General features: G+C 36.3%; 1 protein-coding gene across 3 annotated transcripts in view; it reads right to left on the bottom strand.

Moving 5' to 3' along the window:
• RASAL2 (RAS protein activator like 2) overlaps positions 1–27,764 on the bottom strand; it is a 395,365-nt gene that overhangs the window by 134,870 nt on the left and 232,731 nt on the right. Inside the window, exon 1 of one of the 3 annotated variants that reach the window (XM_059937215.1) lies at positions 22,894–23,024. The exons of the other annotated variants lie outside the window; for them this stretch is intronic. Coding sequence (XP_059793198.1) covers positions 22,894–22,906 — 13 coding nt within the window. The 5' untranslated portion in view covers positions 22,907–23,024. Of the gene's footprint in view, positions 1–22,893; positions 23,025–27,764 lie in introns of those variants that run through there. 3 annotated transcript variants of the gene reach the window in all.

Raw genomic sequence — 27,764 nt, 5'->3', positions numbered from 1 at the left:
ATCTCACCCCTCCCCCTCCCCATATCCTCAAGTCCATTCTTTAGTAGGTCTGTGTCTTTATTCCCATCTTGCCACTAGGTTCTTCATGACCTTTTTTTTTCCCCTTAGATTCCATATATATGTGTTAGCATACTGTATTTGTTTTTCTCTTTCTGACTTACCTCACTCTGTATGACAGACTCTAACTCCATCCACCTCATTACAAATACCTCCATTTCATTTCTCTTTATGGCTGAGTAATATTCCATTGTATATATGTGCCACATCTTCTTTACCCATTCATCCAATGAAGGACACTTAGGTTGCTTCCATGTCCTGGCTATTGTAAATAGAGCTGCAATGAACATTTTGGTACATGACTCTTTTTGAATTATGGTTTTCTCAGGGTATATGCCCAGTAGTGGGATTGCTGGGTCATATGGTAGTTCTATTTTTAGTTTTTTAAGGAACCTCCATACTGCTCTCCATAGCGGCTGTATCAATTTACATTCCCACCAACAGTGCAAGAGTGTTCCCTTTTCTCTACACCCTCTCCAGCATTTATTGTTTGTAGATTTTTTGATGATGGCCATTCTGACCGGTGTGAGATGATACCTCATTGTAGTTTTGATTTGCTTTTCTCTAATGATTAATGATGTTGAGCATTATTTCATGTGTCTGTTGGCCATCTGTATATCTTCTTTGGAGAAATGTCTATTTAGGTCTTCTGCCCATTTTTGGATTGGGTTGTTTGTTTTTTTGTTATTGAGTTGCATGAGCTGCTTGTAAATCTTGGAGATTAATCCCTTGTCAGTTGTTTCATTTGCAAATATTTTCTCCCATTCTGAGGGTTGTCTTTTGGTCTTGTTTATGGTTTCCTTTGCTGTGCAAAAGCTTTTCAGTTTCATTAGGTCCCATTTGTTTATTTGTGTTTTTATTTCCATTTCTCTAGGAGCTGGGTCAAAAAGGATCTGGCTGTGATTTATGTCATAGAGTGTTCTGCCTATGTTTTCCTCTAAGAGTTTGATAGTGTCTGGCTTTACACTTAGGTCTTTAATCCATTTTGAGTTTATTTTTGTGTATGGTGTCAGGGAGTGTTCTAATTTCATACTTTTACATGTACCTGTCCAATTTTCCCAGCACCACTTATTGAAGAGGCTGTCTTTTCTCCACTGTATATGCTTGCCTCCTTTATCAAAGATAAGGTGACCATATGTGCGTGGGTTTATCTCTGGGCTTTCTATCCTGTTCCATTGATCTATATTTCTGTTTTTGTGCCAGTACCAAACTGTCTTGATTACTGTAGCTTTGTAATATAGTCTGAAGTCAGGGAGCCTGATTCCTCCAGCTCCATTTTTCGTTCTCAAGGTTGCTTTGGCTATTCGGGGTCTTTTGTGTCTCCATACAAATTGTGAAATTTTTTGTTCTAGTTCTGTGAAAAATGCCAGTGGTAGTTTGATAGGGATTGCATTGAACCTGTAGATTGCTTTGGGTAGTAGAGTCATTTTCACAATGTTGATTCTTCCAATCCAAGAACATGGTATATCCCTCCATCTATTTGTATCATCTTTAATTTCTTTCATCAGTGTCCTATAATTTTCTGCATACAGGTCTTTTGTCTCCTTAGGTAGGTTTATTCCTAGATATTTTATTCTTTTTGTTGCAATGGTAAACGGGAGTGTTTTCTTAATTTCACTTTCAGATTTTTCATCATTAGTATATAGGAATGCAAGAGATTTCTGTGCATTAATTTTGTATCCTGCTACTTTACCAAATTCATTGATTAGCTCTAGTAGTTTTCTGGTGGCAGTTTTAGGATTCTCTATGTATAGTAGCATGTCATCTGCAAACAGTGACAGCTTTACTTCTTCTTTTCCGATTTGGATTCCTTTTATTTCTATTTCTTCTCTGATTGCTGTGGCTAACACTTCCAAAACTATGTTGAATAATAGTGGTGAGAGTGGGCAATCTTGTCTTGTTCCTGATCTTAGTGGAAATGCTTTCAGTTTTTCACCATTGAGGACAATGATGGCTGTGGGTTTGTCATATATGGCCTTTATTATGTTGAGGAAAGTTCCCTCTATGCCTACTTTCTGCAGGGCTTTTATCATAAATGGGTGTTGAATTTTGTCGAAAGCTTTCTCTGCATCTATTGAGATGATCATATGGTTTTTCTCCTTCAATTTGTTAATATGGTGTATCACGTTGATTGATTTGCGTATATTGAAGAATCCTTGCATTCCTGGGATAAACCCCACTTGATCATGGTGTATGATCCTTTTAATGTGCTGTTGGATTCTGTTTGCTAGTATTTTGTTGAGGATTTTTGCATCTATGTTCATCAGTGATATTGGCCTGTAGTTTTCTTTCTTTGTGACATCTTTGTCTGGTTTTGGTATCAGGGTGATGGTGGCCTCGTAGAATGAGTTTGGGAGTGTTCCTCCCTCTGCAATATTTTGGAAGAGTTTGAGAAGGATAGGTGTTAGCTCTTCTCTAAATGTTTGATAGAATTCGCCAGTGAAGCCATCTGGTCCTGGGCTTTTGTTTGTTGGAAGATTTTTAATCACAGTTTCAATTTCAGTGCTTGTGATTGGTCTGTTCATATTTTCTATTTCTTCCTGGTTCAGTCTCGGTAGGTTGTGCATTTCTAAGAACCTGTCCATTTCTTCCAGGTTGTCCATTTTATTGGCATAGAGTTGCTTGTAGTAATCTCTCATGATCGTTTGTATTTCTGCAGTGTCAGTGGTTACTTCTCCTTTTTCATTTCTAATTCTATTGATTTGAGTCTTCTCCCTTTTTCTCTTGATGAGTCTGGCTAATGGTTTATCAATTTTGTTTATCTTCTCGAAGAACCAGCTTTTAGTTTCATTGATTTTTGCTATTGTTTCCTTCATTTCTTTTTCATTTATTTCTGATCTGATCTTTATGATTTCTTTCCTTCTGCTAGCTTTGGGGTTTTTTTGCTCTTCTTTCTCTAATTGCTTTAGGTGCAAGGTTAGGTTGTTTATTCGAGATGTTTCCTGTTTCTTGAGGTAGGCTTGTATTGCTATAAACTTCCCTCTTAGCACTGCTTTTGCTGCATCCCATAGGTTTTGGGTCGTCGTGTCTCCATTGTCATTTGTTTCTAGGTATTTTTTGATTTCCCCTTTGATTTCTTCAGTGATCACTTCGTTATTAAGTAGTGTATTGTGTAGCCTCCATGTGTTTGTATTTTTTACAGATCTTTTCCTGTAATTGATATCTAGTCTCATAGCGTTGTGGTCGGAAAAGATACTTGATACGATTTCAATTTTCTTAAATTTACCAAGGCTTGATTTGTGACCCAAGATATGATCTATCCTGAAGAATGTTCCATGAGCACTTGAGAAAAATGTGTATTCTGTTGTTTTGGGGTGGAATGTCCTATAAATATCAATTAAGTCCATCTTGTTTAATGTATCATTTAAGGCTTGTGTGTCCTTATTTATTTTCATTTTGGATGATCTGTCTATTGGTGAAAGTGGGGTGTTAAAGTCCCCTACTATGATTGTGTTGCTGTCGATTTCCCCTTTTATGGCTGTTAGTATTTGCCTTATGTATTGAGGTGCTCCTATGTTGGGTGCATAAATATTTACAATTGTTATACCTTCCTCTTGGATTGATCCCTTGATCATTATATAGTGTCCTTCTTTGTCTCTTGTAATAGTCTTTATTTTAAAGTCTATTTTGTCTGATATGAGAATTGCTACTCCAGCTTTCTTTTGATTTCCATTTGCATGGAATATCTTTTTCCATCCCCTCACTTTCAGTCTGTATGTGTCTCTAGGTCTGAAGTGGGTCTCTTGTAGACAGCATATATATGGGTCTTGCTTTTGTATCCATTCAGCCAGTCTGTGTCTTTTGGTGGGAGCATTTAATCCATTTACATTTAAGGTAATTATCGATATGTATGTTCCTATTCCCATTTTCTTAAATATTTTGGGTTTGTTATTGTAGGTGTTTTCCTTCTCTTGTATTTCTTGCCTAGAGAAGTTCCTTTAGCATTTGTTGTAAAGCTGGTTTGGTGGTGCTGAACTCTCTCAGCTTTTGCTTGTCTGTAAAAGTTTTAATTTCTCCATCAAATCTGAATGAAATCCTTGCTGGGTAGAGTAACCTTGGTTGTAGGTTTTTCTCCTTCATGACTTTAAGTATATCCTGCCACTCCCTTCTGGCTTGCAGAGTTTCTGCTGAAAGATCAGCTGTTAACCTTATGGGGATTCCCTTGTGTGTTATTTGTTGTTTTTCCCTTGCTGCTTTTAATATGTTTTCTTTGTATTTAATTTTTGATAGTTTGATTAATATGTGTTTTGGCGTGTTTCTCCTTGGATTTATCCTGTATGGGACTCTCTGTGCTTCCAGGATTTGATTAACTATTTCCTTTCCCATATTAGGGAAGTTTTCAACTATAATCTCTTCAAATATTTTCTCAGTCCCTTTCTTTTTCTCTTCTTCTTCTGGGTCCCCTATAATTCGAATGTTGGTGCGTTTAATGTTGTCCCAGAGGTCTCTGAGACTGTCCTCAGTTCTTTTCATTCTTTTTTCTTTATTCTGCTCTGCAGTAGTTATTTCCACTATTTTATCTTCCAGGTCACTTATCCGTTCTACTGCCTCAGTCATTCTGCTATTGATCCCATCTAGAGTATTTTTAATTTCATTTATTGTGTTTTTCATCGTTGCTTGGTTCCTCTTTAGTTCTTCTACGTCCTTGTTAAATGTTTCTTGCATTTTGTCTATTCTATTTCCAAGATTTTGGATCATCTTTACTATCATTATTCTGAATTCTTTTTCAGGTAGACTGCCTATTTCCTCTTCATTTGTTAGGTCTGGTGTGTTTTGACCCTGCTCCTTCACCGGCTGTGTGGTTTTTTGTCTTCTCATTTTGCTTATCTTACTGTGTTTGGGGTCTCCTTTTCACAGGCTGCAGGTTCGTAGTTCCCGTTGTTTTTGGTATCTGTCCCCAGTGGCTAAGGTTGGTTCAGTGGGTTGTGTAGGCTTCCTGGTGGAGGGGACTAGTGCCTGTGTTCTGGTGGATGAGGTTGGATCTTGTCCTTCTGGTGGGCACGTCCACGTCTGGTGGTGTGTTTTGGGGTGTCTGTGGCCTTATTATGATTTTAAGCTGTCTCTCTGCTAATGGATGGGGCTGTGTTCCTGTCTTGCTAGTTGTTTGGCATAGGGTGTCCAGCACTGTAGCTTGCTGGTCGTTGAGTGAAGCTGGGTCTTGGTGTTGAGATGGAGATCTCTGAGTGATTTTCGCCGTTTGGTATTACGTGGAGCTGGGAGGTCTCTTGTGGACCAGTGTCCTGAAGTTGGCTCTCCCACCTCAGAGGCACAGCCCTGATGCCTGGCTGGAGCACCAAGAGCCTTTCATCCACACGGCTCAGAATAAAAGGGAGAAAAAAATAGAAAGAAAGAAAGAAAGAGGATAAAATAAAATAAAATAAAGCTATTATAATAAAAAATAAGAAAAAAATTATTAAGAATAAATGTATTCAGAGAAAAATTTTTTTAATTTTTAAAAATAGATTTATTAATTTTTTATAGTAAAAAATAAATAAATTATCAAGAAAAAATTTAAGAAAAAAACTTTTTTAAATAAAAAATATGAAAAAACTTAATAAAAAATTTTTTTAATTTCTAAAAATAGAAAATAAGGAAAAAATTATTAAGAAAACATTTATTAGGAAAAAAAATTTTTAAGTAAAAAACAAAAACAAAAACAAAAAAACAAAGCAAAACACAGACGGAAAAGGGGAAAAATTAATATATCCTGCTCCCAAAGTCCACCTCTTGAATTTGGGATGATTCGTTGTCTATTCAGGTATTCAACAGATGCAGGCACATCAGGTTGTTTGTGGAGCTTTAATCCGCTGCTTCTGAGGCTGCTGGGAGAGATTTCCCTTTCCCTTCTTTGTTCGTACAGCTCCCGGGGTTCAGCTTTGGATTTGGACCCGCCTCTGCGTGTAGGTCGCCTGAGGGCATCTGTTCCCCACCCAGACAGGACGGGGTTAAAGGAGCAGCTGCTTCGGGGGCTCTGGCTCACTCAGGCCAGGGAGAGGGAGGGGCACGGATGTGGGACGAGCCTGCAGCGGCAGAGGCCGGCGTGACATTGCAGCAGCCTGAGGCGCGCCGTGCGTTCTCCTGGCGAAATTGTCCCTGGATCACGGGACCCTGGCAGTGGCGGGCTGCACAGGCTCCCGGGCGGGGCAGTGAGGAGAGTGACCTGTGCTCGCACACAGGCTTCTTGGCGGCGGCAGCAGCAGCCTTAGCGTCTCCTGCCTGTCTCTGGGGTCTGCGCTGATCGCCGCGGCTCGCACCCGTCTCTGGAGTTCGTTTAGGCAGCACTCTGAATCCCCTTTCCTTGCGCGCCGCAAAACAAAGAGGCAAGAAAAAGTCTCTTGCCTCTTTGGCAGCTGCAGACTTTTTCCCGGACTCCCTCCCGGCTAGCACCGAGGCCCGAGCCTCAGCTCCCAGCCCCCGCCCGCCCCGGCGGGTGAGCAGACAAGCCTCTCGGGCTGGTGAGCACTGCTCGGCGCCAAGCCTCTGTGTGGGAATCTCGCCGTTTTTCCCTCTGTGCCCCTGTTGCTGTGGGATCCGCGCTGTTAGCCCTGGCTCGCGCCCGCCTCTGGGGTCCGCGCTGATAGCCGCGGCTCGCGCCCGTCTCTGGAGTTCGTTTAGGCGGCACTCTGAATCCCCTCGCCCCGCGCGCCGCGCAACAAAGAGGCAAGAAAAAGTCTCCTGCCTCTTCGGCAGCTGCAGACTTTTTCCCGGACTCCCTCCCGGCTAGCACTGAAGCCCGAGCCTCAGCTCCCAGCCCCCGCCCGCCCCGGCGGCTGGGCAGACAAGCCTCTCGGGCTGGTGAGTGCTACTCAGCACCAATCCTCCGTGTGGGAATCTCTCCGCTTTGCCCTCTGCACCCCTGTGGCTGCGCTCTCCTCCGTGGCTCTGAAGCTTCCCCCCTCTGCCACCTGCAGTCTCCGCCCACGAAGGGGCTTCCTAGTGTGTGGAAACCTTTCCTCCTTCACAGCTCCCTCCCACTGGTGCAGGTCCGGTCCCTATTCTTTTGTCTCTGTTATTTCTTTTTTCTTTTGCCCTACCCAAGTACGTGGGGATTTTCTTGCCTTTTGGGAGGTCTGACGTCTTCTGCCAGCGTTCAGTGGGTGTTCTGTAGGAGCAGTTCCACGTGTAGATGTATTTCTACCATATCTGTGAGAAGGAAGGTGATCTCCGCGTCTTACTCTTCCGCCATCTTGCCCCTCCCTTCAAGATTATATTTTTAAGATTTATTAATATTGTTGTGTGTCACTACAGTTTTTTCATTTTCATTGATGTATTCTATTGTATGACTATCATACTTTTTAAAAATCCCAATTTATTGATTTTTTTTCCAAGTTGTATCCATTTGAGGGCTATTATGGATGTTTTTAATTTTTGTACATGTATCATCATGTACATAAATATGTATTTCTACTGGGTTAGCATTATTTTCAGTTTTACTAGATAATGCCAAATTGTTTTCTAAAGAAAGTGTATGAATTTTCACTCCTACTAGCAATGTAAGAGCTCCCATTGCTCTTATATTCTTGACAACTTTGGTTTCATCAGATTTTAAATTTCAGCCAACCTAGAGGTTGTACGGTGATATCTTATAGTTTTAATTTGGGTTTCCTTGATTATTAATCAGGCTAAGCACCTCTTCAAATGTATATGGCCATCTGGTTATCTTCTTCTGTGAAGTGCTTATTCAAGTCTTTTGTCCACTTTTCTATTGAGCTTTGTCTTATTAATTTTTAGGAGTGCTTGATATATTCTCGTATTATTTTCTTTGTTGGTTTATGTAGCTTGCCTTTTTGCTCTCTGAGCAGTGTATTTTGATAAAGAGAAGTCCTTAACATAGTAAAATTGATCACTTTTTCCTTCTTTACAGTTAGTGCTTTTTCTGTCTGATTTAAAAATTATTTCTCTATCCTAAAGCCATAAAGACGTTATGATATAGGCAAGAATATACAATGGAGAAAAGACAGTCTCTTCAGTAAGTGGTGTTGGGAAAGCTTGACAGCCACATGTAAATCAATGATGTTAAAACACTCCCTCACACCATACACAAAAATAAACACAAAATGGCTTAAAGACTTAAATATAAGACATGATACTGTAAAACTCCTAGAAGAGAACATAGGCAAAACATTCTCTGACATAAATCGTACCAATGTTTTTTTAGGTCAGTCTCCCAAAGCAAAAGAAATAAAAGCAAAAATAAACAAATGGGACCTAATCAAACTTACAAGCTTTTGCACAGCAAAGGAAACCATAAACAAAATGAAAAGACAACCTATGGACTGGGAGAAAATATTTGCAAACGACATGATCGACAATGGTTTAATTTCCGAAGTATACAATCAGCTCATACAACTCAATAACAAAAAAACCCAACAATCCAATCAAAAATGGGCAGAAGACCTTAATAGACATTTCTCCAAAGAAGACATACAGATAGCCAAGAGGCACATGAAAAGCTGCTCAACATCACTAATTATTAGAGAAATGCAAGTCAAAACTACAATCAGATATCACCTCACACCAGCCAGAATGGCCATCATCAAAAAGTCTACAAATAATAAACGCTGGAGAGAGTGTGGAGAAAAGGGAACCTTCCTTACTTTGTTGGTGGGAATGTAATTGGTAAAGCCACTATGGAAAACAGAATGTAGGTTCCCTAAAAAACTAAAAGTAGAGTTACCATATGATCCAGCAATTCCACTCCTGGGCATATATCTGGAGAAAACTCTAATTTGAAAAGATACAAGCACCCGCAATGTTCACAGCAGCACTATTTACAACAGCCAAGACATGGAAGCAAGCTAAATGTTCACTGACAGATGAATAGATAAAGAAGATGTGGAATATATACACAATGGAATATTACTCAGCCATAAAAAAGAATGAAATAATGCCCTCTGCAGCAACATGGATAGACCTGGAGATTATCATACTTAGTGAAGTAAGCCAGACAGAGAAAGACAAATATCATATAATATCACTTCAATGTGGAATCTAAAAAAGTGATACAAATGAACTTATTTACAAAACGGGAACAGACTCACTGACACAGAAAACAAATTTATGGTTACCAAAGGGGAAAGAGTGGGGGGGAGGGATAAATTAGGAGTTTGGAATTAGCAGATATAAACTACTATATAAAATAGATTAACAACAAGGTCCTACTGTATAGCACAGAGAACCATATTCAATATCCTGTGATAAACCATGATGGAAAAGAATGTGAAAAAGAATACACACATACACACACACACACACACACACACACACACGAAACTGAATCACTTTGCTGTACACCAGAAGCTAACACAATATTGTAAATCAATTATACTACAATTAAAAAAAATATATTTCATGTTATTATTTTGTCATTTACATTTAGGTCTACAATCCATATGAAGTTGATTTTTGTATAACATGTGAAGAAGGAATCACTTCCTTTTTTTTTTTTTCATTCGAATAACTAGTTGAGCCAGTACCATTTATTGAAAAGACCATAATTTTGCCACCACTCTGCAGTGTCAATTTATCATAAATAAAAATGTACATATATGTACAGATCTGTTTTAAGACTCTTTGTTCCACTGGTCTATTTCTAAAACCAATATCACTTTGTCTCAATTACTATAGCTTTATAAAAAGTCTTGATAGCTGATAGAGCAAGTCCTACCAATTTATATTTCTTCTAGAGATTTTGGTTATACTCGGGCCTTTGTATAATTTTATAATCCATATAAATTTTATAATCCATTTGTAAAATTCCTCTATAAAACACTCATGAGATTTTTACTGGGATTGTATCGAATGTATAGAGAAATGTAGACAGAAAATTAACATCCTACAAACCAATATTCTGATTCCAGAAATATGGTATAGCCCCCTTTTCAATTATTCTTTAATTTCTTTTAATAAAGTTTTATATTTCTGCTGTACAGCAAAGTGAATCAACTATACTTCAATAAAAAATATTTTACTGCTAAAAAAATGCTAACCATCATCTGAGCCTTTAGCAAGTTGTAATCTTTTTGCTGGTGGATGGTTTGAAATATTGTGAGAATTACCAAAATGTGACACAGAGACATGAAGTGAGCAAATGCTGTTGGAAGAATGGCACCAATAGACTTCCTTGATGCAGGGTTGCCACAAACCTTTAATTTGTAAAAAACTCAGTTATCTGCAAAGTGCAATAAAGTGAAGTGCAATAACAAAATAACAAAGTTTATAGTTTTCTAGATGTTTTGTACATCTTTTACTAGATTTATTTCCTAGGTAATTACTTTTTATGTTATTGTAAATAGTTATCTTTTTTAAAAATTCACTTTTAGTTTGTTGTCGATACAGAAATGCAATTGATTTTTGTTTCCAGATGTTGTATCTATCAACCTTGCTAAACTCATTATCTGTAAAGGTTGTTTTTTTTTAAAATTTCCTGAACAGACAATTACATCATCAGCAAATTATTAAAATTTTGTATCTTTCCAATCCTTATAATATTTGCTTGCCTTGCCGTACTAACTAGGACATCCAGTATAATGTGAAATAGCAGAAGTAACAGTGGACATCCTAGTCTTGATTCTCATCTGAAAGGGGGGCTTTTAACCATTAAGTATGTTTGTTGAGGGGTTTTTGTAGATACCCTTTATCAGAGTAAGGAAGTTCTTTTCTATTCCTGTTTTGCTAAGAGTTATTACGAATGGTTGGTAAATTTTATCAAACATGGTTTTTGCACAATTGAGATGATTTTAAGTTTTTCTCCTTTAGTCCACTGATAGTGAATTATACTAATTATTAAATATTAAACACACTTTGCATTGGTATAATAAACCCAATTTTGTTATAATGTATTATTCTATTTACTAATATTTGTTTAGGATTTTGGCATCTGTGATAATGAATAAGATTGCCCTATAATTGTCCTTTCATGTAATGTTGTTGTCAGGTGGTATAGAAGTGATGCCAGTGTTATAAAATTAGCTAATGTGTATAGTCTCTTTTCTTTTTCAGAAAGAATTTGTGTAATCTGAAATTATATCTTTTTTCAATTTTTTTAATTGAGTGAAACATTCTTTAAATTCTATAGTGCTTTACAATTTTCAAAAGTTTCATACACACAATTTCATATAGTAAGTCCCCCGCATACAAACGAGTTCCATTCTGAGAGAGCATTCTTAAGTCCAATTTGTTCGTAAGTCAAACAAAGTTAGCTTAGGTACCCAAATAACACAAGCGGGTATACAGTACTGTACCACAATAGGTTTATAATACTTTTCACACAAATAATACATAAAAATAAACAAACACAAAAAATAAACATTTTTAATCTTACAGTACAGTACCTTGAAAAGTACACAGTAGTACAGTAAACAGCTGGCATATACGGGCTGGCATCAAGTGAACAGGCAAGAAGAGTTACTGACTGGAGGAGGGAGAGGAGGTGGGAGATGGTAGAGCTGAAGGATCATCAGCAATAGGAGATGGAGGGCAAGCTGCAATTTCACTCCCGTCTGACATTGATGGAACACACGTTCGCATCTTTGAAAAGTTAGCAACATGAAGGTTCGTATGTAGGGGACTTACTGTAATCCCATAATAATCCTTTCCCCCCCATCCTATGTTGCCCCTCCCCTCTTCCCTCTCCCCACTGGTAACCACTAGTTTGTTCTCTATATCTGCGAGTCTGCTTCTTTTTTGTTTTATTCACTAGTTTGTTGTATTTTTTAGATTCCACATATAAGTGCCATCATACAGTATTTGTCTTTCTCTGCCTGACTTACCTCACTTAACATAAGGCCCTACAAGTCCATCCATGTTGCCACAAATGGCAAAATTTCATTCTTTCTTATTGCTGAGTAGTGTTCCATTATATGAAATTATATCTTTCTTAAATGTCTGCTAGAATACTTAAGCAAAGACTTCTGGGCTTGGATTTTTATTTGAGGTAAAGCTATTAATTTCAGATTGAATTTCTTTAACAATATTAGGATCTTCTTCTTGTGTCAGTTTTCAGCAAGTTGTATTTTCCTAAAAGTTTCACTAGTTCATGTAATTTAAAAATTTGTTTCCATAAAATTGTTTATAATATTCTGTAAGTATTTTTTACTGTATGCAGGATTGATAGCAACATATCCTTTTCCATTCTGGATAATAATTATATTTTTCTTGATCAGTCTTGCCAAAGGTTTGTCAATTTTATGTCTTTTCAAATAACTAACTCTTAGCTTTGTTGATTTTCTCCACTGCATGTCTGATTTGTTTAATTAATTCCTATTCTAATCCTTTTTTCTTTCCTTCTATGCTCTTTACTATGGTACTATTTTTCTAACTTCAAGTTCCACTCTAGCTAAATCATACAAATTTTGATATATAATATTTTCAGTACCATTTGGTTCTAACTTCTCTTATGACTTCTTCATTGATCTGTGGATTATTTACAAGTGTCTCTGATGCTTTTAAGAGGACAGTTTTTAAAAAAAATACATTTATCTCACTTAGTTGTTTTCAGTAGGAGGGTTATTCGGAAAACCTAGCCCACCATTACCAGAAACAAAGAGCCTATAATATGTTCTTAAGTGAAAAACACAAGTTGAACTACAACATGTATCATTTGATCATGCTGAAAACACAGAAAAATTGTCCATGTTCATGTGCTACTTATACACATACATATACGCACACACACACATATAGAGAGTCTGGTAGGATAAATACTAATTGTTAATTTTAGTTATATGTGCAGAAAATAATAGAATTCCTGGAGTGTGGGGGAAGGAAGAGCTTTTATACCTGGGCCTGGTTTGAACTGCTAGGAATGTCAGCTATTACTGTTATTTTTTTAATTAAGATTTTATTTAAAATAGACCCACATAATACTTCAATTATTATAATGGATTAGAAAATTATACATAATCAAGGGAGCATGGAACTTGAAACTTTATTCAATTAACTTCTTTGGTTTTCAAGTAGGATTTATTTGACCTCAGGAAAAGTAAGATTTAACTTATGATGTCTCACAAAGAAGAAGATCCTAAGAGTCACAGTTTTAAAGCCCCAAACCTACATACTTCTATTTCACTCAGATTCTACATACTGCCACATTCTCTTTTTCCTCCTCTTAATGGATAGGGAAAATAGTTTGTGACAATGCTTTCATATATATTTTGTATTACTGTGTTCCTCACACTGGACAACCTTAATGTCTAAGTTTTCTTCAAGATCTTATTTTCTAGCCTTTCCATCACTGAAAACACGTCCAAAATTTTTTAGATATGGCACATAGAAGAGAACACAGTACTCTAATAAGGACTACAAATTAAACGGAAAATAACTTAATATCTCAAGTGTTATGTTTAAAAACATAATCTAATAAACAAAGCAAAATAAAAATAAATAAATAAAAGTTCAAGGAATAAGAGCGGCACAGGTTACCAAGAATTATGAGGCATTAGAAGATATGCATTTGGAAAGATCTATAATTAGAAGGCAGGATTGAAAATGGGCAGGAAACTGTCATGATGGGCAGGATATACAACATCTTTAGAGGCCTAGGGAGTTCCCTAGAGTTCAGATCATTCTTCAACAGCAAAATAATTTAAGAATGGATAGGTCTATAACTTTTTAATTCAGAAATTTTAAAAAATTCAGGACTGTCATTCATCAGTTGATGATAAATATGAGGTGGGGTCACATGTTCACCAACAGCTAATTTGGCATCAGAATCTGTTCGGCAATATTTACATGATTATACTGTGTTTTCCTTTATTTTATTAAAAATGGGTGGCAGATTGAAAATGAAAATGCTGCTATCACAGAAAAGAAGCATAGGCTTCATAAAACTAATATTAATTTAATTAAAATAAAGATGAGACTGTTAACCTGCCAGAACTAGAGAATCATTAATTTCAAAGAATAGTCTACATTCGACATGAAAGGGGGGAAAAGAAGCACAATTAAGAATCGTGCACAAAGGCTTTGGTGTTTATGATGTGGGTATATATGGTTCTCACATCTTTGTATAATCCTCTACCCTTGGGTGTAGGTGGGGCCCTGGATCTGTTAATATGATGGGATAGTCACTCCCTCGATTCTGCTGTATTATATGGCAAAGATGATGGTATAGTCATTCTTGTGATTATGTTGCATATTATACTGGACTCCATCATAGTAGACTAGAGTAAGATTCTCTCACTGGCTTTGAAGAAGTAAGTTGCCATGTTCTGGGAGTGTCACAGGAATGAGACGCAAAGGTGGTCTCTAGGAGCTGAGAATGACTCCCTGCCAATAGCCAGCAAGAAAACAGGATTCTCAGTCCTACAACTACAAGAGGACTCTGAGCTCCAGATGAGAATGCAGCCTGCTAATACTTTGGTTTTGACCTTGTGATACGCTGAGCAGACAACCAGCTACACTCTGCCTATACTTTGGTTCTATAGAAACTGTGAAATAATAAATGGGTGTTGTTTTAAGTCATTGAGTGTATGGTTGTTATAACAGCAATAGAAAACTAATTTAGTATGCTAACATGAAAACACTGAGCTTGAGTAAAGCGTGAAATATGAAGGATCTAGTGGAGAAGACTGCTGTAAATGAATCCATAGAACTAAACACATGCATTTTAATGATTCAGAACTGGAAGGATAAGATGGAGGGGGGCGATTTATGTGAGAAGAGAAGAAAGGCATGCTCAAGAAAATATCATGCTTGTATTTTTGCAAAGAAAAAGAAGGAAATTAACATTTATTAAGTATCTTCCATTTATAGTGTTGGATACTTCCACATTTCAGTGATGAAAAACTCTTAGACATTTCTCCAAAGAAGATGTACAGATTGCCAACAAACACATGAAAGAATGCTCAACATCATTAATCATTAGAGAAATACAAATCAAAACTACAATGAGATATCATCTCACACTGGTCAGAATGGCCATCATCAAAAAAATCTACAAACAGTAAATGCTGGAGAGGGTGTGGAGAAAAGGGAACCCTCATACACTGTTGGTGGGAATGTAAATTGATACAGCCACTATGGAGAACAGTATGGAGGTTCCTTAAAAAACTAAAAATAGAACTACCATATGACCCAGCAATCCCACTACTGGGCATATACCCTGAGAAAACCATCATTCAAAAAGAGTCATGTACCACAATGTTCATTGCAGCTCTATTTACAATAGCCAGGACACGGAAGCAACCTAAGTGTCCATCGACAGATGAATGGATAAAGAAGATGTGGCACATATATACAATGGAATATTACTCAGCCATAAAAAGAAACGAAATTGAGTTATTTGTAGTGAGGTGGATGGACCTAGAGTCTGTCATACAGAGTGAAATAAGTCAGAAAGAGAAAAACAAATACCGTATGCTAACACATATATATGGAATCTAAAAAAAAAAAAAAATGGTCATGAAGAACCTAGGGGCAAGATGGGAATACAGACGCGGACCTACTAGAGAATGGACTTGAGGACATGGGGAGGGGGAAGCGTAAGCTGGGACAAAGTGAGAGAGTGGTAGTGTATATATGGACATATATACACTACCAAATGTAAAATAGATAGCTAGTGGGGAGCAGTCGCATAGCACAGGGAGATCAGCTTGGTGCTTTGTGACCAGGTAGAAGGGTGGGATAGGGAGAGTGGGAGGGAGGGAGACGCAAGAGGGAAGAGATATGGGGATATATGTATATGTATAACTGATTCACTTTGTTATAAAGCAGAAACTAACACACCATTGTAAAGCAATTATACTCCAATAAAAATGTTAAAAAAAAAAGTTTTATTTTTCTTCCAATAAAACAAGTAATCACATATCCTTTAAAAGCATAGAAATGTTTTTAAAGCAAAATGATATTAAAGCCAAAGGTACAGAAAACTCTTATTAAATTTGTATCTAGAACTAATTAATAACTATATGTAAAAATTAATGTTTGGTATGAGTAAATTTATATCTTTATATACACTACAGAAATATATATATATAAATTGTTACTACTATAAAATATTTAAGTCATATGAAAATTAGTGTTTTATATGTCTTTGAATGCTTATGAATGGTACTTTGAAAGTTTATGGAAAGCCTGGTAGTTCTATTATACACATCCTGCAATTTTGTTTTGAAGATGCACTTATAAGCCCAGTCTATCTGAGGCTTTCCCCATCTAACCCTTTAAATGACTCCAAATGTAAAGTCCCTGACAGCACACATAGACTAGGCAAATTTATTTTATTTTTGTCTGCACCGCACGGCTTGCCGCATCTTAGTTCCCCGACCAGGGACTGAACCCGTGGCCTCAGCAGTGAAAGTGCCGAGTCCTTACCGCTGGACCGCCAGGGGATTCCCTAGGCAACTTACAATTTAAGAATAAACATGGGGTCATTCCTCACCATCTATGCAAACAAAATGGACTTTCAAAGAATATCATACCATCATCCTGGAAGTTTGCTTATTGTTTTTTGTTTCTATTTTGTGGTTCTGTTTTAGCAAAATGGAAAGATTATAAAAATATCTTTTCTCAGACTCTTTACTAAATGATAACATGCATTCAGAAAAGTGTATAAATAATGAGTGCATAGGTCAATAAAGTTTTTCAAATGGAACTCATCCCAGTAAATAGCACCTAGATTAAACAGAACAGGACAGAACAAAACAAAACAGCATTACTAGCAACCAGAAGCCTCCTTTATACATCCTTTCCAGTCATTACCCCATAAGGATAATCACTATCCTGACTTCTATCACCTCAGATGAATTTGAACTATATAAAAGTAGAATCAAACGGTGTGTATATTCTTTTGAGACTAACTTTTCATGCTCAATATACATTTGTGAGATTTATCCATTCTGTTGCAGGAAGCAGTAGTTCTTTTCAATGCTGTATAGAATTCCATTGTGTAAGCAAACCACAATTTAGCCATTCTACTGCTAATGAGCATTTGGGTGGTTTCTAATTTTTAGCTGTTACGAACATTTTTTGTACAGGTGTTTTGGTGAACCTATGTATGCATTTCTGTTGGGTACATATATAGGAGTGGAATTGCTGGGTCACAGAGCATTGTTCAGCTTTAGTAGATACTGTCAAATAGTTCTTCAAAGTAGTTGTACAAATCTATACTCTCATCAGTAGTGTGTGAGAATTCCTTTTGTTCTAGATCCTTGTCAACATTGGGCATTTTCTGTTTTTCTCATTTTAGACATTCTGATGGTTATGCAATTCCATTCTGGTTTAAATTTGCATTTCCCTGATGAATAATGAAACTGAGCACCTTTTCATATACTGAAGACCCACTTGGATAGGCTCTTTTGTAAAATGGGCATTGAAGTCTTGCCTTTTTCTCATAGGTGTGTAGGAGTTTGTTATATATTATGATTGGATATAAAAATTTAAAAATATCTCTTTTCAGATTGTCAGAGAAAAATGTAACATAAGCAACATCTGGACTAAACCTGGAAAGCTTTAAAAAAAACCAGTTTCTATTCTCCTGTAACACAGGTTTGACAGGGGAAAAGAGAAACAAAAAGTCTACCTTTAAATATTTAATTCAAGAACTAAGCAAAATAAAAATGGGCTTACAATTTCTGACACTGGAAGAAACCTACTGGGAAGCTGTCATAAATCACAGTATTTTATAGCAATAAAATAGTCACGTCCTTGAAGCTCACTATTTCTTGTTAATTAAAATTTGATTGTCAAATACATTTTGCAGTTTGTTCACATTTTGCAGTTTCTCAGAAGATATGTTTCTGAGAAAAACTGGTAAATAATTGGTTGGATTTTCTTTTTAAAAAGGACCAGAGGAAAGCCTGGCTTCTGCTTTTAAATACCTTTCCATTTACAAATAAAACAAACAAGTAACTTCTAAACTTTCTAAAAAGACTTCTGCCTTTTATATTGCAATAAATTCCCTTTGAATAGTACACTTTGGTTTTGTTAATAAAAATGTTTCCAAGGGAGACTGGTTTTCATTCTTTGTAATGACAGCAATAACTCCTCGGATTTCTTCCTTACACCATGTTTTTGGTTTTGTTTATAAAGATGGTCAACACTGGCTCCAATTGGAAAAAAAAAAAAGAAAAAAAGCTACTTCTTCGGAAAATTTACCTTTACAAGTTGATCATCAATCAAATATTTACTGAGTGCTGTATTTATAAGGAAAGGAAATGAATAAAACCAAAGTTACTAAAAATATATTTCATAATTTTAGCAATTGTCACTGTGCAAATATTTACAAGTAAAAAATGGTACTCATAAAACAGAGTGACATTTATTGTTTCAGGAAACTACCATGATGTTTCACTGAGTATTAAGGGGAGGCAAAAATGCTTCAAGAAAAATTTCAAGATGTACGTAAGCTAACTGTATGGAAGATAAAATAAAGATCTTAATTCATTAAAAATCTCCTTATATTTCAGCTGTATAATGGAGACTCACAAAAATCAGACCAAATACTTACTGTGATACAGTTCCTTTACCATATGCAGAAGGTAAATAATCTATTATCCTTTCTTTGAGTGATTTGTTTCCTATACTTTGAGAAAATGCTAATAAGAAATATAACCATACTGAACAAAATCTTAGAAATGAGCTCTTCATAATGAGCTCTTGGTACACAAAAGATGATTATCCTTCCCTGTTCACAGACACATCACATCTTGTCCTGTCCTTTGACTGAGCAAACCCAATTCTTTCAATGTATTCACACGGGCTAGATTTTTTGGTGGCTCTTCTTGCACTCCCTTTGACACATCATTCCTTTTTTAAACAAATGAAATAAATTATTTCATTTATTTAACTGATGCTTTATAGTCTAGGTGTTCCTAGAAAAAGGGATTATTGAAGTAGGGACCCAAACATCTTATCTTCTCCTATCTGAATCAAGAGACCAGAAATCAAATCAACTGCACACAACCCATTTGAAATGTAATTTAGCAAGAAAGTTACAAACCAGAGGGTTAAAAAGTGAAAGAATATCCAGTTTTTCTAGTTTTCATGTTAACTATAGGTAATATCTATGAATAGTTAACTATACAACAGTGCTGCTAAGTTTTTCCAAAGGTACTCTATAGTCTGAATTAAATGCAATAATCAGAGTAAGCAAATTGTCCAACAGGCTGGCTATCCTAGGTGACACCTGGTCCTGAATGACACCGGCTTGATCCTAGCAGCTAAACTTGTTTGCTTACTTACTTTTGAAAGTCTGACAAAGAAGAGCAAGCAGAACCAGGTCATTTTTATTCTTCAAAGAACAAAACTGTATTAACCTGAACTAACTTTACAAGTTGCTGTTTCAGCAATTCACTTATTTATAAAATATCGTAAACCTGAGAATGACAGAAATGTGGAGTCTTACAGAGTCTAATTATTGATAAGAACTCCTCACTGGCTCCTTCTCCATGTGTTTAAGTTCAGAGAGCTCCTCATTCAGCAGAATGGTACAGTCTGAGTAGGGGCGAGGAAGGTACCAGAGAAGATAAAGACCTTCATCTGAATTTTAATGATGATTCAGTAAGTCTCTCCTACTTGTCAAGTATGCACAAAGAAAATATTCTCAGTGGCAACGCTTAAGGCTTCCAGACACAAGCAGATATCATACCCATAATTACATGTGAAACTCTGATAGACTGAATCCCCATAAGCACGCACACACACACACACACACACACACACACACACACACATACACACAAAGGAAGACAAAAATAAAGAGAAAGAAAAGACAGCTCTAAGAGGATTCATATTGCTGAGTCATAACTCATTTTCTTGACTCACTGTTCAATAGGAAACAACAGGACATAATCAATTTTTTTCTCTTTCTGCACTAAAGAGTTAGATATTTTAGAAAGTTCATGCACCTCAAGTGTAAGAATCTGCTGAATCTGATTTCACCACAGTCACCTGCTTCACTAAAACTGATAGGGAACTGAAAACAAGAACAACCACAAACAACCACTAGAGAGCGTGAAAGAACAGAAAGAACAAAACCAGCGTAACACTTTTCCTCTTTACAGGCTGCTGAAGAAGGTCAAGACTGGAGCAGAAGGGGAAACACAACCATGTGGTCTACATAATAGGATTCCCAGAGTTTTGAGTGGATAATCAGGTAACCTTTATGAGTAAAGAATTAACTTGACAACTCAGAGCATTACAAAACACTGAATTATATATACCCAATAAGTAGAGAGAAATTGCAGTGGGAAAGAAGTAACTCCTCTGAATGAGACAAAAGTTTTGATCAACTATAGCCAAACTTTTATCAGAAAAATGTCAATGGCTATGACGCAGAGCTGTTTACCTTCTTTGCAAATTTAATATATAAACTATATGGATATATATTTCATGAAAAAAAATTTAGAGAAACTAGTATCAAGGAAAAAAAATCATGAGTAGTGAAAATGGGCCTGACTTCAAAAAAACAATGGTCAAAAGAAAATTGTTTCACATACATAAGAGAGTTTCTTTCCTCATGTCATTCATTTCACCCTACCCACTCCCTTCCCATTTACAATCTGTCTTTGGTCATAAAATGGGCACCTTATTAGCACACTGCTTTTCTCTAACAGAGAAAGTATAAACCTGCATAATCTGACATCTGTATTCAGGACAGAGAAAGGAGTATGTGTTTCCTTCTAATATTTTTCTCTTTCCAATGCATGGTAGTAATTTTATAATTATCAGATTGGTTAATAAAGTAGTTTCTTTCAAGTTAGGTCAGTAAAATACCAGCAATAGATTAATGACTTGATTGTTTCTAACATGCGGAAATACACTAAGGCCAAAAGTCCATCTTCATCCATCCATCCATCCATCCACCCACCATATACATACATAATATATACACATATATCATGGCAGTCCTTTCACATACGCCAGCAGGATAAAAGATGAGAGAAAAAAATCTAAGCCCTGTGTAACACAACATGAACACTGTTAAGTTGGATAGAGCATTATGTCCTCATTCTCACAGCCATCAGTCCTTTTATAAACAGTGTGTTTTAATAATGGATTCGGCAGTAAGACAGTCTCTTGTTTCCTTCTGGGTAGAGAATGTACTTTGTAATTTGATTTCCGATAGCCGAGAGCAGTAGTGAAACTGTTCCTTACAACTTACTGTTCATCCCTCACAAACTTATAAATCACAACTGCATCTACACAGACCTAGTCAAAAACTGGAACAGCAGGTCAAGCTTTAACACAAAAACACTGCATCCCTTCACTGTGCTTACAGCCAAATCAAGCTAACTTGTTCCCAGGAATTGTAAAGAGCCATGACAGATCCTTTTGACAGTGGCTATCTTTACTATTTAGCTCACTAGAATAGTGTGGCCTCTTTCAACCCCACAATGGTCTCCAGAAAAATAGAAAGGGCAGCAACCTTTTTAGGGACTAAATGAAAATGTATGAAGACAGATGTTCACTGTCTGTTGTGACTCTCAAGATCCTCCACTTAAGTTACCATCTAACACATAATTCATGAGGTGGTGTAACAGAGGACCCTTATAAATGGAGGAAACAGAGCTGGACCTTGGATAAGGAAGCAACTGGTTCAAACAGCTGGATAATTTTAAAATGTTATCTTACATTAAAAAAATATAAACATAGAGAAGGCAGTGACTATGGGGTGACGTTTTGCTTCCAGTAAATAGATACAAGTTACCCCAAAACAGCTTTACTAACTTAAATTATGCAGTTGCTAAGTCCCAAAGTCTTTAAAAGAAATTAAAATCAATTTTAATTTTAATTTCATATACAGATATTCAGAACATGCCACAGCTATGTAATTGTTTATATAAAAGCAACATACAAACTATAGTTATTTTCCTTAACTGAAAGCTATTTTTTATTCTGATAAATATTTTGTTATATATTTTTGGTTTCGAAAAAGAATATGATATCAATATTGATGACATCCAACCCCCAATATTTCCTCCCCATAAGATTTCAATCTAGGTTTACGATGCATTTGGTCTTTAGGCAATAATTCATGGTACCTGAGCCAGCAGATACAGTATGGATAAAGTATAAAGCCTAAATGTATTGATAGCTGGTACCATGAAAAAACCAGTAAACTGCAGATCACGAGACCTGGATTTTCTTTTCAATTCTGTTGTAATGCTGTGATCTCGAGCAAGCATCAACTCCCTTAGACCTAAATGTTCTCATTGAAAATGGAGAGAGTGGACTGCAGTAGACGTCTCTCAAGTCTCTTTCAGATTTAACTTTCAATGAGCTAATTAAAGTTTCTAACTTATCATCTATTGGCAGAGGATATTAAAAGCCTGCTTGGGCAAAAAAACCCACAAAAAACAAAAAACAAGCAAAGTTCTCATTTGAACTCTTACTGTTGTCTATGGATCCAACCTGTTGAGCTTTCCGAATTAAACAGATTTACTACACGCTACTGAGATTCAAGCAAGGTTGTTACAATATTATTAATGGTCAATATATTTTGTCTCCCTCAGAGAGAAATGGGCTGTATCCATTCCCAGGTATCTTAATATTTCATAAAGAATCTGGGGAAGATACAGAATAAGAAATCCACTTCAAATTATTAAAAGAACAAGTAAATGTTGCAGTGTTAGTATTTTGCTATGATCATTACACCTTTAATTTATCTGAGTTTCTCAGAAGGCTATTCTTGAGCTGGATTTTGTACTGGATGTTGACAGCCTCCAAACAGTATTCCTGTGAACTCACAGTAATGAAAAACAACCTATTTTTAAAAGCCAATAAGCACAAAAGTAAACAGTCATTCCATTTGTGTAATTTTGAAAAAGCACACATTCCCTTTAAATATATAGGAACTTTTAATTTCTGTCTCAGACAGACTCTAGGAACTCTTACCTGGGGTCTGCATTTCGTGAAGTTTCTGGGTGTTGCTAACATGATCTTTCCGGCATGCCAGTCAAAACACTTTCTATACCTTCTATACCGTATGGTACTCACCGTCACCGTGCTTGCTCACTTGCTCTCTCTCTCTCCACTTCTTTTTTTTTTTTTTTTTTTGGCTCTCGCTCTGTGCCTCAGACAGATTGGAATGTAGAAAAGCCAGAGCCAACGCCAGTCAAACTCCATCCCCCCACACACCCCTCCCCGCCCAGTTCTTTTGCTAGAGAGCACTGAACAATGGCTATCCTTCCTGCTCAGAGCGTCTCTCTTTCACAGCACTGGATGACGGAGGCAATCTAGTTCAGGAGAAGCAATGCGATTTACCAAGCGAGGTAATTCATTTCTTCTGTCCCAAGGGTGGATGTGTACATCTGTGTGTTTTAAGAAGTGATTCATTTTTTTAAAAGCAATCTACTTCAAAATCTGTCCTATTTTAGGGATAGAAAAATAAAACAAATTTCAGAGATTCTTATTTTGAGTGTTATTGTGCTGAATTAAAACATAAACTTTTCAAAACCCAGGGAAATATCTTACAGCTGATGTATATATAGAAGTCTGTTAACACAAATATTATTATCTTAAAGTCACTCAGTGTGTCACCTTATTGCAATAGAAATATTTTAAATTCAGAAAAGAAAATTTTTATTTCTCTGAAACCTTTCATTCAGGTCTTAAGCTAGAACTTCATTTTAAAAATAAAGAATAATTAAAAATTAATTTTATAAACAGAATGGCTCCTAACTGATTAGTCAACTAGTTGTGATGAAACTATAGATAATATCACTATTCTCAGTCATTATTTTGGTTTGTTTTCAAATCTGACGTATTTCTAGGGTTTGTTTTTTCCTACATTCCAAAAAAGGAAGGCAGGTCAATGATGTAATCTTCATTATTGGTATGATGACCTAACACATTCTGAAGCTGCTCGTCTGCTAAGGTTAGCATGTCAGGACTGAGCAATTAAAAAATTCACTGTTTGAATCACTGAGCAGATTCCACCTGCCACTTCAGACAGTAGAACAGGACAGACATGAGAAGAGCCCGGTTTCAATCTTTTATCTACCGTTTAACAAACAGCTGATAGAAACAAATATACTCTATCTCTATTTATGTGTTTATATATATGTATTATATATCTCTCTCATATACAATCTAGATATACATTTACACACAGATATATTTGTATATGTACACATACATACATATGTGTGATGAGTGTGAATGTATGTATCTTTGACACCCTTTTTTCCCTCCCCTTTTTCTCTCCAAGTCTCAATGATTCACATATAAAGTCTCCTTTAATTCCATAATAATTTGGTTTTCGTTATCTGCTTTCATTTTCTTTAAAGGATCATAATACTCTAACATTGTATTTTCCTCTGCCTTTACTTTGAGTTTCCTATCTCTACTTCAGAAGAACTATTCCTATAAACCCTATTGTTACTCAAATAAGAGTCATAGAGGGGGAAAAGACATAAACAAAAAGTTATACAGAAAAGAACAAACTAAGGATCTGACCATGAAGACTTACAGACCACAGATTCCCACCCTGCCCTATATGAAACAAAACACCAACAACCCCTACCCTCTTCTCACTCAGGTGAGCTTTACGCTTTATCATTATTTGTCTCATTTATAATTAACTTTAAAATAGTGCAAAGTATACCAAAATTATTTTTACTTATTATTCCTCAGAATATTTATAAAAAATAAGTCATGATTTCCATCATTCTATCCAAGAGTCAGAGTCTAAGTTAGAGTCTAAGCAGTGAGTCTAAATTACCAGGGAAAGAGATTTCAGCTCAATAAAAGGAAGTCAGAGCCATTGCAAGGCGCTTTCCGAAGGGGCTGCCTACTACAAGAGGCAGTGACTCCCTAACTCTTCCCACACGGGTTGGCAGCCCATCTGATGAATAACTGTAGTGCAGCAGCTCTCAAACTATGCTACTGAACTCGCGTTCTGATGACAAAAAAGAATAATAGCAATCTTCCGTGACATGACAGAGAAAGTTCATGTATACGATTTTTTCAAGTGTGAGTTTTTTCTTTTTAAATATATTTTAAAATATTAGAATCTGTTACTGTTAATTAATCTTAAAGATGCCTGGAATAGTTCCAAATTCAGATCGATAATGACATTTTCAGATATCTAAAGGTGAATTATAACAATAATTTACTGTGTTCTGCAAAAAGCACTTTTCCTACCTAGAGTTCTGACACTTGAGTAAATCTGAGAAGCACTGTTGAGGAAACAATTTTTCATATACCCAAATATGATATTATTCCATTAGTCAACACTGTTCAAAGGATATTATACACCATATTTTATTAATTTCTATACTAAATCTTTTTCACAAGTAAGCATTCCTATTTATAATCCCATTTTATGCCTTCTAGCCTTGAAGTTGCTGCTTCTCTATCTAGAAGTTCCTTCCTTGCCTGGTCTGCCTGTCATACTCTTATTTACCCTTCAAAACCCAGATTTAAAATTATATTCTTAGTGTGGTTTACCTTATTTCCTACCCAGAGTTGATTACATTCTCCTCTGTATTTTTTTTTTTTTACTCTCCACTATTTTTTTTTCTTTATAGCCTTCATCATTCTCTAACATTATACTATGTACTGATGTTTAATGTCTCTTTTCTCCACCAGAACATGAGGTAGATGAGGGAGGGGCTTTGTCTTGTTTTCAGCTTATTGCTAGAGCCTATAACAGTGCCTGGCTTAATAGGTACTTAATTAGTGATGCCTGGATGGAGAGATGGATGGATGGATGAAAGAATATATTTCAATTACCAAACCTTTGTAAGTACTTACACTGAGGAGTGCTTTAGAATAACTTGAGGACAGGGACCATAGCATACCATTTTCTGATGCCACAGCCTAGCACTGTGTATGTACATGCGGTGAAACAAGAATATAAAGGAATTCGTCTCAGGTTTGTGCGATTTCAAGTTAACTAATTGAAGACAATTGAATTATATACTAAGGGAAAATAGTCATTTCATCATTTACCCAATTAGGACCTACTTGTAATAGGTGAAATCCTGATCCCTAGATGTTGCTTCTTGGAATAATTTTTAATGTCTCTGAACCCACAGCCATGTGTTGTGCTGCCTTGATCACAGAAATGCAGCTTTTGAGGTAGACACTGAAGAGACTGATAAAATCTTAAACTACAACACTAAGGAGTTCTCTAAGAAGCTGGAGAAGCATGCGTAAATGGCTCACACTCCAGCCATGAGCTCAGGTTACAAAGTAACTGAAATCCATGTCCATGCAGAAAATCCCTCATGCGTTAGAAAAGCCTCATAGAGTCTGAAGGTGCTTTGAAATGATATATTGGATCACATAACTAGAAAGCTCAATTCAGCACCCAGCATATTCATTTTGGTTAGATGAGGGCACTTGAGCCATTTTATTTTTGCAAATAGTCACTATTTTGTCAATATCTGGTTTCACATTTCTCCCCTATACAGAGAGTTGGATAGGGTTGTCTTGACTAATCCATCTTACGCAGTCATGATCCAGCACTGTACTTACTAAATGGTTCTACTAGGTTGAACTACGTGAAAATGCCATTTTTGTAAGTCAAAAATAGTCGAATATCAGCAATGATCAAATGAATAATAAGAAAGATTCAAACACTGAATGAAGGGTTGGAGTAGATAATTTTAAAGGTCTCTTCTGGTTCCAGAATTCCATATTATAATTCAAACATAAATAAGAGCATCAATCAAATTTAAAGTTTGGTCACCACCTTGTCAAACTATGGTCCTATTATAACTTAACACAGCACTCTGTTCTTGTCCTTCTTGGAACTTATATAATGTCTACCACATAATAAATGCTTAATAAATATCTGCTAAATAAACAAATAGCTTGAAAACAGGTATAAATGGACTACCGAAGGCTGTATCTATGTGAGTTTCCAAGTTCAGTGTCAACGAATATTGGTTTTGTTTCTAAAACGCTAGGATATTTTTTTTCCAGTTATGAATCAAACAGTATGTTTTGTGAACTTTGAAGAATATGGATAGTATATTTTCTCCCTACCCCTTACAAAAGTAATTATGGAATTCTGACTTTGGTACAGGTATAGAAGTCAATGTAACAGCCATTAAGAAACCCTAAAACTATAGATGCATGATTTTCTGAAAATCAAAGGGCACACACAAAAAAGCTAGCTGCATATAATTAAAAGTTACTTGCACATCCACTTTCTTATCAAACAAATTAACAAATGAGCAAACAAACAAAAAATCCTGGTAATACATGTCATCTCCTCCTCCAAGCAGATACAGACATTGATAGCAGTCAAACTGAGGTGTACACCAGTCTGTACGTGTGCTCCCTCTTCTGAACAGCAGATGATCAGAGACACAGCTTCTTCTAACCATAAACACAGTTTCTTTTAATGTCTCCCCATAAACCAGACTGACATTCTGATGCTGTGGCCTTCCTACTGCATTCTTTTCAGAGTTCGTATTAGAAAAGGAAACCATTGTTTATAACTAGAATGACAAACACCAAAGTCACCCACTTATTCAGAAATGCCACTGAAATTCTAATTTTTATTCCATTTTATTTGTATATGATGGGACCACAAGGCATACTTCTCTTCTGATAAAAAGGCATTATAAAGACCAGAGGATCTGTTAGTCATATGGTTAGCAAAGTACTCAGAGTGTTTAGAAAAGGCACATGCCAGACAAGTGACAATTTTGATGGCCACACAACGTTTTTACAACTTCTGGCTAGGCATTAGAGCTTTGCCTTGCTTTTCCAGCTAAGATGATTTAGTAGACTGCATTTGCTTACCTGAA

Source organism: Balaenoptera ricei, chromosome 1, assembly GCF_028023285.1.
Source record: "Balaenoptera ricei isolate mBalRic1 chromosome 1, mBalRic1.hap2, whole genome shotgun sequence".
NCBI lineage: Eukaryota > Metazoa > Chordata > Mammalia > Artiodactyla > Balaenopteridae > Balaenoptera > Balaenoptera ricei.
This window is presented reverse-complemented; position numbering and strand designations above follow the sequence as displayed.